Genomic DNA, 15,072 nt, shown 5'->3' on the forward strand with positions numbered 1-15,072 from the left:
GGTCTACGTGGGGACTCACTTGCTTCATGTTGGCCGATCTTTTGCCACATAGGAGTTGTGAGGTGCGAGTGGAGGTCGAGATTGCTCGGTTGCCGCACCCAATTCGATGCCTTAGTTGTCAGGGAGGGGGTGTTGCCTTTCTAATATCCACATAATGCAATCAATGTTACCGGTCAGAGCCTGAATTTGGTTATCCGGAGAGACAAGTCGACTTCCCCTATTTCGGGACCTTTGTGTGATCACTGGGGAAGGCGGATCAGGCTGAGGACCTGATTGGGGAGCCTGAGTGTTTTCAGGTTATTCTTCTAGTGTTGGTTGGGTGATAGCGGCCAGAGACCTCTTTCCTTTAGCCATCAAAGGGAGAAGTAGAAAGACGAATAAACTTATTGTTGTAAGAAGAACTTATTAATGGCTTTGTTGTCAATTCCCATAAACGGCGTCAAATTGTTATTGCTGAAATCTGGTTGATCATATCGCACCCTGTATGAGCCACTAGGTACGTGCACTTCAATGGAGAACAAGAGGACACTGGGGACGACGGTTGTGGTCAGGGACCCTCTGATGCCTAAGTCAGGTGTGTATAGTTAAAGTAAGTGTGGTTAGAACTGGGATATTTGTGTGTCCCTTCCCTTTAAACAAGGTAATGTATTTATAGGGTGTTATTAGGCAACTTCTATATCTGAGTAAATTTATAACATACACTGGAGGGGCCTGTATTGGAGTTGGAATATGTTCTTAAGTAATTCTTTGATCATGCCTCGATTGGCGTGATCTTCGGCTAGGATCTTGCTGAATAGTCTTACTTATATATGGTGCGAGATTCTTTTTGGATGTCTGAGCCTGAGGTCAGCATTTAAGGTCGAGGCCAACATCTGAGGTCAAAGTCAGCATTCGACCTCAAGGTCGACATTTGAGGTCGAGGTTTATTAACGAACTTTATCTTCAAGCGGGTTAACTCTTTCAGATCAATCATCGAGTTTCCCTACTCAGCTCTTCTTCTTTAGCCATTTGGTAGTTCAAAGGGTCTACTTTGATGATCTTTTGTCCGCATGTCTCATATGTCAAGTTATCTTGATTTTACCTGTAACGAATATCTTATTTAAGTGGAAAAAGATGCCTAACTCCATCCTTTTCCATCAGCTATGCTCTTGCTCTGGTTACATATCAAACGGTAGAAATTAATTAAGTTGAAAATTTTTACGACACCAGGACTTCAAAGTAATTCTTACGACTCCAGTCACATAAATCGCATACGGGTCAATAGACCACACAACATGAAAACTAATAATAATAATCAGGAAACGGAAGTAATTGCATTGCAACGGTAGTGTTCCTAATTATTATCGTGATTGGCAATCTAAAGAGCAGTAATGTAAGTCAGACTTTTGGACCCAGGCTTATTTAATATCCATTTGCACCCTCTTTGTTGATGAAGTAAGCTGGCGTATCTCAGGTTGGGTGCCTGTCTAGGCTGCTTTTCAAACTGAGAGGGCATGGGTAGAACTTTACTGAGATCCACCCCGTCCAGCAGCTCCACGGCCCAATTTTACCCAGTGAATGCAATTATTACTGTGATCGAAAACCCAGCAGCACAACATAGGAAACAAATGGGATGGAATGGCCACCATTGATTGGGTGTAAGGCCTATCATGCCATTTGTGTACCATCCAGTCCGTTCATCTCATGCTGCTCATTAGGATTAAAGAATTACCCAAAATGTACAGTACTCCAAAACTTAAGTGTGACAAACCATGTGAACTTACGGTTCTTAGGTATAATTTTTAGGGTGGCCCAACTGAGTGTTGAATCTGCTTATTTTTAAGACCAATGCCAAAAAGGGGGGCAGTGTACCTGGTGGACGGCATGGATATCATGAGGTGGGTATCCAACGAAGTAGGCAAGCGTTTTCCTATTGTTGATTGGACCAGGTATAATATCTGTATTGAAAAGGAATTGGTCTTGTCCTTTGGTATTTGGAGTTGAATGTGGACCATTTGATGTTATTTTCAATCGTCCAGGTCCAATTGAATTATTACATCGAACACGTCAGTCTTAAAACCTTGATATTATGCAAGTGGCTGGCGAAGAAATGGGCCAGCGCTGTTTGGGCTTTATAACACAGACCTAGACCTGCATTCGGTGCACAGGAAGTAGAGGTGTACACGAACCGAGCTACCTCGGTTAGCTCGCCCGACTCGACTTGGAAAAGTTAGATTCGCTCCAATCGGAGCTGAGTTCGAGCCAGGTCGAGCTGATATTTTTAACTCGAAAATGAGTTTGAGCCGAGTTCAAGATGGCCCTAGCTTGACTCGGATCGAATTGAACATGGATTGAGCCAGTTTGGTGACTCAGTTACTTTGCTATTGATACTGCTCACCCAGTATTTGATGAAATGACTCAATGAAGCGTGGCTGATGGCAAGGTACATACATTAAACAAATACCCTTTTTTTTCTTTGTTTTTACGGTGTTTAGAAGGTATTTGATAAAATACCTGTAAAATCATTACTTTTATTTTACATATAGTGAGATTTTGAAAATGCAGTAGAAATGTTTGTGGAAATGTTGCACAGGAAAACTCAGCTTGATTTTGGCCCGAACTCAACTCAAATTGGCCCGATCTGCTGGTCGAACTGAGCTGAGCTGGCACGCCAGACTCGAGGACTGAGCCGAGCTGAATTCGAACTGAAGTCATCTAGTGGCCAAACCAAGTCCAGCTGAGGCCAGCTGGACTTGGTTCGACTCAATGTGCACCCCTAGGAAAGACCAATGAAAGGACTGGACTCATCTCCAACAGGCAATTGATCCCCGACCTGGCAATCCTAACCGTTCGATCAGTGGCCTACGACAATCAAGACAGTCCATATGATGACAATCAATTTCGTGCCTCTATTAACGCTGGCCGATGGAGAAGTTACGATGAATCAAACAAACAGCAAGACAAGCACATTGAATGCGAACGTTGATCGACTTCACTTGACCGTCCATTCATTTAATATAATCGTGTCCCACGTGATCATTAGACTGGCCTATATGCCTATATCTGACATGACGCATCTATACAGTGGATCCAATCTATTGAGTGGCTCGGATCTCACACATGTATTTCAGGATTCCACAGTGTAAAGAGCGGGTGCCAAAAATTAAAATAATTAAAAAGTAAGGTTCTGGGTTGATAATAAATCACTACAACAACCATATTTAAATATCAGTGAGGACAGTGATATGATGACGACACGTTGTGACCCACTCCGCACGCTGGTACACTCGAGGAGTTGCACTTTATTGGCTGTTAGCCTTTGCACACGTGTTGAAAATCCACACCGCACATAAGACGATCCAAACTCCATAGATGATTGCACTTTATCGGCTGTTAGCCTTTGCACACGTGTTGAAAATTCACACCGTACGTATGACCATCCTAACTCTATAGATGGCTCTCCTAGCAAAACAGACCGGCCTAACCATCAGATGAACACTGCTTCAACAAAACATGCAAACCTGATTATCAGATGTACTGCATGTCCACATAAGAAATGGACAAGTCCAGCCTGCCCACGCATGTTGCACATCTGGATGGGCCGTACATTCAACACGGTGATGCCTGCCTGATGAGCGGCTTGGATCTTCAATACGTGTGACATCTTCCCTAGTGTGAGAGGCGAGTGGAAAAGGAAGTGCACTCGCTTGCTATTTAGCCATTCGAGGCATTTTGCTTGGTACGCGACAACAAGCTCGCTAGAATACATCTCCTCATGGGGCCCACATACAGATATCTTCAGGTGATCAGAACGGTCCATTAGGATAGTAAGAATCCAGTAATCATTTGGAGAATGATAGAATGACCTTTGAATTGATAATTTAAATCTACACCATTGAAATTTTCTTTTCAAAGATCCTATTCAATTATTATAAAAATTTATAAGTTCATCCATTCACCAAGGATTTTGTAATGTGATCAATCCGTTTAACCTCCAAGATGAAGGACAGATCTGATTGGAAAACCATCTCTGCCAGTAGGTCCGGTCTAGCGACGATTGACAGTAGCCTAAATCGCGACAGATACAAATGGAACTTCTCATCATCTTCCTCTCCCCAACCTCATCCTACCCTTTACAGGCCCAACGCAATCCCTCATCCGAGGACTTGTATGACACGTGGCGCATCTTTGCATGCTATACACAGAGTTTCTATCTCCAGGACGTCTGTCGCATGGTTCGATAATCCAGGCCATTGGTCTGTTGTGTCCCACTGTAGATGTACTATATCTTAAAATTATGTTCTAAAAGACGATCTTAGACTTTCGATATCTGCCCTATAGATGAATGGTCAATAAGAGAAACACATCAACCGTCGAAATTCAATTGAAAAATGACACAATATTTCCAGATTGAATCTCTTTTTCTAAATGATTTTTATCTAACGCTCTATCCAAAGTGGTCATTAATAAATGAATGGTTTGGATTACTGAACCGAGGTCCTCAATTGTCATAAATCAAAACACGTGTATACCATGGAAAGACATGGACCACACGTAATCACATATAATGGTCCAGACCACCACCGAAAAAAAAAAAAAGGGGGGAAATAAAGAAAAAGCAGTAAAAGCGAGCCCAACTGGAAATGGAGGAGATGATGATGGAAGGCCATGAAGGCGTCATCAGCCCCACCACCATCAACGGCCCTCCTTTATCAAGCTCCTGCTGGAAATTCTACCAAAACCCATGCTTTCATTCCCCCTACTACCACCATCACCAACATTACCAGCAACAAACCCATCGTTCTTACATCAATCTCCCTCTCTCCGCCCGCAAGCTCGCCGCTTCCTTCAGCCACCACATCTCCTTCTTCCACCACCCCATGAGCCCCTTTCCTCCTTCCATGCACTCCGACCTCGATATCGCCCGGACCCACATGGCGGAATTGACGGCCGAGATCGAATTCGAGCGGAGGCTGCGGAAACAAGCGGAGTCGATGAATAAGCGGCTGGCGAGAGAGGTTCTGGAGGAGAGGAGGAAGCGGGAAGCAATGGAGCGTGCCTGTGAGGAGCTCGCGAAGGAGATTGCCTGTATGAAGGAGGAGATCGATGAGATGAAGAGAGAAATGGAAGAAGAGAGAAAGATGCTGAGGATTGCTGAGGTCTGGAGGGAAGAGAGAGTGCAGATGAAGCTCTCCGAAGCGAGGATTTTCATGGAGGAGAAAATGCTAGAGCTGTCCAAGGTGAAGGCCGAGGAGGAGGGAGAGGTCGAGGTTAAAAGGGAGGAGGGCATTTTGGGGATTGGCGATTTGGGCGGGGGTATTTGTGGGAATTCGGCTCGGTCACCAACTAAACGGAAGGGGTCTCTTGAAGTGGAGAATCCTCACATAAGGAGAGGGATCAAAGGGTTCGTGGAGTTTCCGAAGGTGGTTCGAGCCGTGGGTTCGAGAGGGAGGCAGCTGGGTTCGAAGCTAGAGTGTCAGAAGGCTCAGCTCCGGCTTTTCTTGAGGCAGAAGAACCCGGTCGGGTTGGGGGTTGCTGGACCGGATAACGTCCGGCTCGTTATGGGATAATGATTTTGGGGTTGCAAGGGTTTTCGGTACATTTTCTCTTTTTCATCATTTATTTTTCTTCTTTTACATTTCCTTTCACTTGGGTATTATAGGATCCTCGACCCGAGGATTTGTACAAGTGGAAGTATGATCAGTGATCCAGACCTCTGGTCTGCTAGCCACACTGTCCATCGATAATCATAACCGTTCAATTTGTTGCCTGTGGATGGACGGTAAAAGAATTGAAATACAGCAATGTCCCACATTTTATTATGCAGAGATAAACGGAGTGTGCCCCACAAGAGTCTTTGGTTGTAAAATATTTATGAGCCCAAGGAGGGTAAGGTTTGCTAGAATACATGTTGACAATTGCAATAATATAAATCAAGACTCTGAGTCGTTGGATTTAGTTTTTCTTTTTCAATGGACCCAATTCGTTTATGAGATAGGTACCCCTTTGGATGGAGATGCTAAAAAATTTCAAATTGAATATTTCTACCCTTTGATTGAACCATCCATATTCAAGGCGAACGGTACATATCCAGGGCCAACAGAACCAAATTATAATTTAGTAAAAAATAAATAAAATCGGGAGCTTTTATTTGTTCTATCTACCATTCAAAGTGAGTCATCATAAAAGTAGTTCGGATTATCTTTATAGGCTATAGTCCATGCATGAGCTCTAGCTAATTACATACCATATCTAAAGTATTTTACACCAAGGCTAAATATTACCTGGTTAATGGTCTCTATGATCTTTGTGGGTCCCACTCTCTGTATTTCTACAGGTTGAAGAAGACTGTAGATGGACCGAAATAGTCGTGGCATGGTCTATCAAGGTGGTATCAACAGATTAATGGTTTGCATTATGAACCATAGGTGATATTTTTTACAAATTGAGAAGTCGAGTAAACATCCATATCATTGGGTCGAGGATCGTGTAAATCCTATGCTTAAGTTGCTGAAAGTTGTTGTGAAAAGGGGAGGAAAATGGCTTGTAATTTGTTTATATGGATATTGTAATTCATGAATGTGGACCGTCTTTATTTATACAGTTTTTACAATAATCAAAAGCTTATCTTTTTGAAATTCTGCAATTGCTTATGATGGACTTTTCCAGAAATAGAATTGAATTTCATGCTGGAAATGTGATTCTTTAATGGGGTTTGCTAGCCCACACATGTCCTGTCCAAATGTACCTTTAATGCTGCACATGTACCTTGCATAAGATGGCCCCTGTTATGAATATGATCATTTGACTGGTCACGACTCAGGTGGGCCGCCACCCTGAAAATAATGGATGGTTGAAAAAACTTAATGATGGTCCACATTCAATGTAAACATGTGGCCCACCTGATGAGTAGATGGTCCACATTCAATGTAAACATGTGGCTCACCTGATGAGTTGCTGAGTCGACTCAATTTGAATAGATTTCATCATGACTCAGTGAAAAACCTGACCTGTCACAACTCGGTCAAAAGATTGGAAAAACTTGATTTGATTCAAACAAAGTTTTGATGTAGAGCGGGTCGCGTACACTTTCATGCCCAAGATGGACCGGAGAAATCCTGATCAAAGGCAAAAGTGATTTGAACCGTCAGAACCTTATAACAAGCTTATCTCACAAACTGAAATGAGTTATTCGACCTATCATATATGATTTTGGGTAGGAGAAGCTACTTTAGCCACTAACCCGGTCATACTGGGTTGCCCACACTAAATTTGTGAGATTCTATTATGTTGATGGTCGAAAATTCAATTTATTTCCATTTTTACTATTTATAGTAAATTTTAGTTTAATTATAACTCTTGGTAGTTTGAGCTTTAGGAGTTGTGTCCAACATAAAAAGTGTTTAGAAAAATTAAGAGAATAACATGTTAAGTTAGATAAGACAGTATAAAGTAGTAAATTTACTGTTTATAGTAAGTTACAAATTTTAGAGAGTCAAGAGTTTGATTTTAAAACTTCTTACAAATTATCATTATCTAAAGGATTATAAATTAGTTTTTATTATATCTACCAATAAAATTTTAAATTTTTTAGAATTTATTTATATTTGCTTATTTTTCCTCATAGATTCGAAGTAACCTCATCATGCCCATCTCGCGTCGCCTTTGGAAGAGCGGACTCATGAAAACTCATAAAAAAAACTCACTGAAACTCAACCTGACTCACCAATACACGACAAAATATATGTATTATTATATTTTAAATATTTAATATTATTATAAAACTTGGGACGAAATTCCAGTTAATGAACACTGGTGGACTTTCAAATCAGGTGGAGTTTTCAAGCTTTTAAACTATTGTAAGCAACGTATGCATCCCAATCTTCTTCTGTACATCGTAGAGATGTTCGTCAATCCAAACCGTCTAAAATGTGTGGCTCATTGCCAATAGGACATTTCTAGTAATTTGATCTATCGCTTGGAAACGGATGGTCAGAAAGAAAATGATTTGTATATTGAAACTTCAGCCCGCTGTTGTAGATGGTGCAATTACTGTCTAAAAGAAAGCGACTGATTAGTGACTTAAAGAGTCTTGTTTTTCTTAATTTTATTTCACTTCTTTGCAAATTAGTCCAAGATTTTTTTATTTATTTTTATTTATTTTTATCAATCTGATATGATTGGAGTCACAATGATGGCCCTAAATTTGCTGGATCTAAACATCCTAGCCATTGAATATCTGACCTTCATTAGTTGATCACGAACCGAAGCCCTATTTTCTTTCTCTAACCGTTTCTTTGTTGATTTGGGATTTTTCATTGGGAGAATTTTTGGTGCACAGAACATTCACAATGGGGCACTTAATGTTGATGGTTAGGATCGCTGATCGATTGGTGGGCTCTACTTGTAAAAACAGAAAACCCCATTCCATAATGTATAATCTCAGGGCTTGAGTTATTCATATACTTCCATCTGCAGTGGGCCCTAGGTATGAGAAGGATGCATGCACCACATGATTATGATTCACCATGCCAGAGTATCATGATAATTTTTCTTTGTTTGGGGTCAATCTATGTAATGATAATGGAAGCCTAGAATATAAGAAGAAAAGCACACAATGATGATCTTCATGACTCATTAATAATTACATTAGGAAAGTGGGCCATTCCATCTTCCCTTTGTTAATCATAATCAGACCCTTGATCTTAATGAGAGCTAGCTAAACGTGTACACACCCTAGCATCTGTATACACCTTACCAGGTCTACAATAATAACCTTTCTTTGGTGCACAATGGAGGTCCTCTGAGCATATACACAATCCCTCCAGTGCACATCCCTCCTTGATTATGCTTGGCCCACCCTTGATCCCAAGGATCTGATCCGTCCACTCGTTTGAAAACAACCCAGATGGATCGTATGCTTGTTTCACCTTCAAGAAAGCTAATCTCTTGTCATACTTCTTGATTGCCCCATCGAACGCAAGGTTCCGATTCTTTCCCCAGTGTGGGGTCCCTCCATACTTGAACAATGCAACCTGTTCCACTTCTTCTATGATGTCTTCATACAGTCTTGGGGTCATTGGATCATGGCTTCTGTAATAAGTAATGTCGAAATCCAGACCATCTTCCTGTTTTCCCAAGTAGGCGCTCGAGGCCTTTACATATCGAATGAGGATCCCATTGTAGAGCTCTAGGCCACACATTGCCTTTGGCACTAAGTCCCTAAGCTTCTGCACATCTTTAATGAAATTCTTCACTTTGGACAATCCAATGGTGATTGTCGTCTGATGAAAGAACTGTCCCTTGACCCTAGGATCCCAAGGACATGCCGTAAGGCGGGCGTTTTCTATGCTATCTAGGCATGTCCCGGATGCTTGTAGACGGTTATGGAATCCAACCACCGGATAGCCCGTAAACAAGAGACCATTGTTCATTAATCCATACCCACTGGTCATAAGTGTCGATGTGGTTAGCTTTGAATCGATGCACTTCCCATCACCATTGCTTGTGGCTTCTTGACCCTCCTCTTTTATGCACACACCAAGAAAGTGTCACATGAAGAGAAAATGGTTATACGACGGACTACAGATGACGGCACGTTTGGAATACCCAGGAATTGAGTTGGCTGGGACTGTTCTATGTCAAAATAATATTTATTTAGCTTGGGGTCGTACTTAGATTTCACAAAATACCAGCTTAAAAAATACAATTGGGTTCTTTTTTTGCACCACCCCAACCTAGCTCAAACCAAAATTCAATTTGGGGTACTTCCAAATGCAACTCAAAGATATGCATACTTACCGGTTGATCGTACTAATGCCAATGTTAATGTCGATGTAGAACGGAATCCTATGAAGTCGTTGCGGCCATTCCCTGATGCATTGGAGGATATCCGATCGTCCATCCGATAGATCGCCTTACGTTGGCTGGGGTACCATGTTATGTCCCCAAACTCATGCTGATTGCCGAAGGTGACCGCTTTGACTCCCATATCTGAGTCATTACTCACAATATTGGTAATGGACCGTTTGAAAATTGGCTGCAATCTTAGAGTTACCTAAAAATAGAAGAATCATAAAACAAACTTATAATATCTCTTAGTTTACAAGGTTCTCCTTTTTTCAATCTTCTTATAACGCTCCTATTTCAGATTTCACTGAGAAGAGAGAATAAGATACAGAAAGTAGAAGTTTTTACCTCCGGCGAGTGGCCCAGTAGAAGACACTGGTTGGTGGGGCCTGTGAATCAAAACCATCTATCAAGCAGGCCTAATTCGTTGATATAATGCATTTGAAATTCAAAAGTTTCACCAAGGTGGGTTATGCTAGCAATTAGAACTGTGATTTTTAAATGGACACTGAAGTTGGAATACATCATTAATAATTGCTGGGGTTGTGTACTTTTCAACCATAGTCATCAATTGATACAGCCCACTAGATGAATGGTCATGATTAACCACCCCACCAGCATCGAATCCTGTATGAGCCACAAACACCATTTTCAAATCAAGCATGCTGGATTGGACTAGAGCACACATTCTACATTACCTGTGAAATAACTCCAAGAACCCCAAGAGAAACCTTAACAGCATTCATGTCGGAGTGACTGTTAACAAGCAACCGGACCTTAGCGTAGCCCTCGCTCGCCGAGGCGGGTGTGACGATTCGAACCCCCACAACATAGTCATGAACAGAACTGCCCTTGTCATACAAACTGCTCCCATGCGCACCTGTTGCTAGAAGCCCACCTATGGTCAAGCCCCACCAGTATGGTGTATAAGGCAGCACTAGCCCTGACTTTGCAGCCACATCGATAACCTCCCTAAGCGTCGCACCGCTCTCAACCGTTATTAGCATCGTGGACACATCGACACTCAACGTGCGGTTGAGATATCGGGTGCTTATCAGTAGCCCATTCTCTCCTCCTGGACAAACTAGCTTAGTAATGCTGTGTGAGTAGCGTGTCGCCACCTTCATTTTTCTTTTCTTCATCGACGCTTGTGCTACAACTGCCACGAGCTCTTCTTCGTTGGTGGGGTACACCACATTGCCTGCCCGGCACACGCTCCGATCAGGGAACGTCCCATATGAATTGGTTATGGTGCAATTGAACTTTTTCGACGCACATTGCACTGGATCTTCAGGTGGACTGCATATCACCATACAGAGCAATTGAAACAGGAAATACCACCATATGAGACTTTGTAGCGTTCTTGAATCGGGCATCATGGAGGGAGAATACAGTGCTGTTGTGGTAGTTTGCATTGTACGAACATATAGCTTGAGTTTGGCTTAGACATGGGTATAAGGTAGGTTGTTATCTTATGCTGTACATTCCACATATATATTGGGACTGTGTAGCGTAGCCATGGCTACAAGCAAGAATCCTTTTACAAGATAGAAATTGCATGATCCTCAACCTGAGAATATGACAAGTATACTCTTATTTTCAGTTGTAAGGGTGGGATTCATGGTTCTCTGACCAGAACTTTGGTGTGTTGGGCCCCACTGTTGCTGGACCGTGCAATGAAAAAAAAATTGTTTGTTGGTCAATCCTAACCTTTCAATTTACAGCCTGCAAATAGGCGGCCAAGAAGAGAGATTAGCTGACGATCCATGCTCAGGGTCAAGATTTGTTGGTGGGATCTTCTAATCTGAGAGAGAGTTGATAAAATGGCCTAGATCACAGAAACATTGGTCCCACTCCTAATGAATGAAAAGACGAGTATATTGTGCATGCAGTCGGGTGGGGTTTCATAAAATTTATTAGAGTAGGATGGCCGCCATCGGATAAGACTGCCCATATATGGCGCGGATTAGGTGAGGCAGTGGTAACAGCTTAGTGGGTGAGGCCTGACTGCGGGGCCCACCTTGATGTATGTGTTGTGTATCCACGCCGTCCATCCGTTTTCCCAGCTTACTTTACGGCGTGGTTGCAAAAATGAGGCAGATCCAATCACCACTGTTTTCTTGTGGTGTGGTCCACCTGGGATTTGGATCTGCATCATTTTTTTGGACCATGCCATAAAATGAGCTGGAAAAACGGATAGACCGTGTGGATATGTAGCACATACATGGAGGTGGGCCCCAGAGTCAGGGCCTCACCCACTAAGCTGTTTTCCCTGCCTCACCTAATCCGCAGGGTTCTTTAAAAGGAAGATTTCTTAGGATTTGTTGAAAGGGAAGGTATTTTGATACTCTGGCTGGCTATGACTCTTGATACGCAGGCACTAACAAATGCCACACATGGCATATATTATCTAAACAGATTAAGTTGTTGAACCCACTGTCTCTAAGTTACAGTACAAAATCAAATTGGTTGAACAGTTCCTGATTGGTAGGCACTTGTTTGTTGAATTACACCATTGGATATTTTTCATGTTTGACCGTCCAATAAATCATGTTCACCTGGGTGATATTAAGATCATAAAATAAGTGCACTTTTTAGTCCATGATGGATCTAAAAGGGTAACCAATAACTTGGACGATTTGGTTTTAATTATTTCCATGCAACGTAAGCGATTTCTAAACGCCTGAGTATCATCCATCACACTCCGCCGGAGTAATAAAATTTTTCTCTTAAAATGAAAATGGTGCCTTCATCTGCGACTGGTTTTGAATCTTAATCATTTGATTTGGATTTTACAGCCTTTGAAGGGAAGTTGAGAGAGAGAGAGAGAGGTGTCTTTTCCTTCTCTTCTTGTCACAGACTCACAGTTGCTATACTTGTAACAAAATCATCATGAATCAAGAGAAAAGGATTACGTGCACACAGCTGCATCTGGACTTGGTGCACACGTATCATCAACCATCCACAGACGGTTGGCGGGAATCCCGACATGCGCTTGAGGATGTGATTTTTTGAATTCCCATTTTCATATGCATGCTGCGGATGACTCTTTGATCGAAGGGAAGTGCTAATGTACTAGGGCTAAAAGTCCGGTGGGTTCAACCTGGCTGACCGGTGACTGACCAACCCAACATTGGCCTGGGCCTGGGCCTGGGCTTGGGCATGATGTTTTGGGTTTGATCTCAGGCTTGGGCTGTACAAACACCTACCCAGACTTAGGTTGAGGTCTAAGGTTGCCTAACCCAACCTCCCGATCGTTATATAGGTTACTTACAAATTATAATGGAGTGTAGACCATCTATGTTGAAGGTGTAAGAAATTTAAGTGCCGTCAAGTTTCATACTTCCGCGTCATTTCTAATAACCTAAGCTAACAAGATATGCTGGATTTCTCTCCCAAATGGATTGTGTGCACACAATACGATTTTTAAAGTAGTTGTCTAATATTTTAGCTTGTTTGTTTAGGAAAAACGAAATTCTTTATGATAAATAACTACCTATATAATTAATAAAATTATAGGTTCATACATCTGCGTCATTTCTAATAACCTAGGCTAACAAGATGCTGGATTTCTCTCCCAAATAGATTGTGTGCACACAATATGATATTTAAAGTAGTTGTCTAATATTTTAACTTGTTTGTTTAGGAAAAATGAAATTCTTTATGATAAATAACTATATATATAATTAATAAAATTATAGGTATAAAAAATAAGGCATGTATTGAAAGTATAATAGATTAATTTTATAACGAAAATATTAGCATGTATTAACCCAAACAAGCCCACCTGGGTTGAGAATTCCTAACCCGAGGTTGGGTTACGTTTGGTTAGGGTTAAGGTATAAGAACCTTGGGTTGGGCTAGGGTTGTGCAACAACCTGACCCAGCCGGCCCGACTTTCAGCCCTAGTATCAACCATGTGTACCCGTTGCAAATGGCATTGTCTGGGCTGAGCCTAACTATGACTGAGTCTGGACTGTTTGTTTGTCGAGGCTGATAATTTTCAAGGGCTTCTATATGGGCCTAGAATTTCAGGCCCATTCATGGTCCATAACATTTAGAAAGGGGCTTGAAGATTAGGACCCTGGGCCCCTGGCCCATCATTTAAAGGGCTACACGTGACCAAGTTGTAGAATGTTGGGCCTTATTTACAGCCCAGGCATGCTCCACTCATTGTTGGTCCCATCGAAAATAGGGTCTCGATCGTGAACCGTGGACCCCGTTGATCTCATTTTGGCTTTAACCATGTGCATGACGGTCCAGATCAGACGGTCCAGATTGTCCAATTCATGCAATTTTTGAACCTTGGGAGAGCTTCTCCAAGGCCAAATGGATGGTCCACTCCAGATCTACAATCTGTGAGCAAGAGATCCCGTCCTCTGTGTAGTGGCCCCTCCACTACCCAAGTCAGTGATGGAAAAGCTCCATGACCCTATCACAATGTATGTGTTTTATCCACACCGTTCATTCATTTTTCCAGCTTATTTTAGACCCAACGCAGGAAATGGTGAGGATTGAACCCCTACCGCTGAGAACTTCTCGAGGGCCTGCGGTAATGTTTATTTTCCATCCAACCTGTTCACAAAGTCACTGATAAAAGGAAAACACGTACAAATATCAGATTGATCAAAAACATCTGTTTTCAACGGTAGCCGTTCAATCACTGGTTTTTCCTCTGGTGTGGCTCCCTAGCTTTCGATCTGCCTCATTTTTGGAGCCTCACTGTTAGGCTCACACCCCAAAATGAGCTGGAAAATGGATGGACGGTGTGGATAAAACACATACACTATAGTGTCCCACAGAGCTTTTCCACCACCGACGTGGGTACTGGAGGGGGTCAGTATCCAATCCGAGTCCCTCTTTCACGTCCAGATGCGACGTGTTTGTGAAAGATCAAGCTGTCATTCATTGAGTACGCATCTTGTCACAGAAATTAAGATGGCATGTTCACGGTGGGACCACCCTACATGAAAAACCCAAATCTCAAACATGTGCCATGATTGCACATATGCCATGCAAATGCCCCTGTAAGAACTCATGCTAAAATGGTATATTCCAACAAAAAACAAAAAGAATTCAACCAGGCCAGCTTGGGACAGTACTTTGTGTAATTGTTGTAAACCATCAAAAACTGTATATGACATATGACTGCATGTATGCATGTAATATGTATCCAGAATACATATTTAACATCTCGGAGTCAATTGAGACTTTGTGTCTATTGCAAGCTATGCATTTTTCTTA

At 42.0% G+C, this 15,072-nt stretch overlaps 2 protein-coding genes across 2 annotated transcripts; one reads left to right on the forward strand and one right to left on the reverse strand.

The window, feature by feature from the left end:
- Positions 1-4,341: 4,341 nt before the first annotated feature.
- LOC131248622 (protein BRANCHLESS TRICHOME-like) lies at positions 4,342-6,617 on the forward strand. Its single transcript, XM_058248989.1, has 2 exons — positions 4,342-5,575; positions 6,317-6,617. The coding sequence occupies exon 1, from the start codon at positions 4,623-4,625 to the stop codon at positions 5,547-5,549; it is 927 nt and encodes a 308-aa protein (XP_058104972.1). The 5' UTR covers positions 4,342-4,622; the 3' UTR covers positions 5,550-5,575; positions 6,317-6,617.
- Positions 6,618-8,547: 1,930 nt separating this feature from the next.
- On the reverse strand, positions 8,548-11,281 carry LOC131248623 (L-gulonolactone oxidase 2-like). Its single transcript, XM_058248990.1, has 3 exons — positions 10,527-11,281; positions 9,781-10,036; positions 8,548-9,505 (listed from the first exon to the last, which is right to left on the reverse strand). Exons 1-3 carry the CDS (start codon positions 11,241-11,243, stop codon positions 8,685-8,687), a joined length of 1,794 nt encoding a protein of 597 aa, XP_058104973.1. The 5' UTR covers positions 11,244-11,281; the 3' UTR covers positions 8,548-8,684.
- Between the last annotated feature and the right edge of the window lie 3,791 nt (positions 11,282-15,072).

Source organism: Magnolia sinica, chromosome 6, assembly GCF_029962835.1.
Source record: "Magnolia sinica isolate HGM2019 chromosome 6, MsV1, whole genome shotgun sequence".
Lineage (NCBI taxonomy): Eukaryota > Viridiplantae > Streptophyta > Magnoliopsida > Magnoliales > Magnoliaceae > Magnolia > Magnolia sinica.

Coding starts and splice junctions, on each gene's coding strand:
- LOC131248622 (XM_058248989.1), top strand. CDS start 4,623: ATGGAGGAGATGATGATGGAAGGCCATGAAGGCGTCATCAGCCCCACC.
- LOC131248623 (XM_058248990.1), bottom strand. CDS start 11,243: ATGCAAACTACCACAACAGCACTGTATTCTCCCTCCATGATGCCCGAT. Junction 10,037..10,526: donor TTCTTGGAGTTATTTCACAG/GTAATGTAGAAT, acceptor TTCTATTTTTAG/GTAACTCTAAGATTGCAGCC. Junction 9,506..9,780: donor GGCATTAGTACGATCAACCG/GTAAGTATGCAT, acceptor TGTGCATAAAAG/AGGAGGGTCAAGAAGCCACA.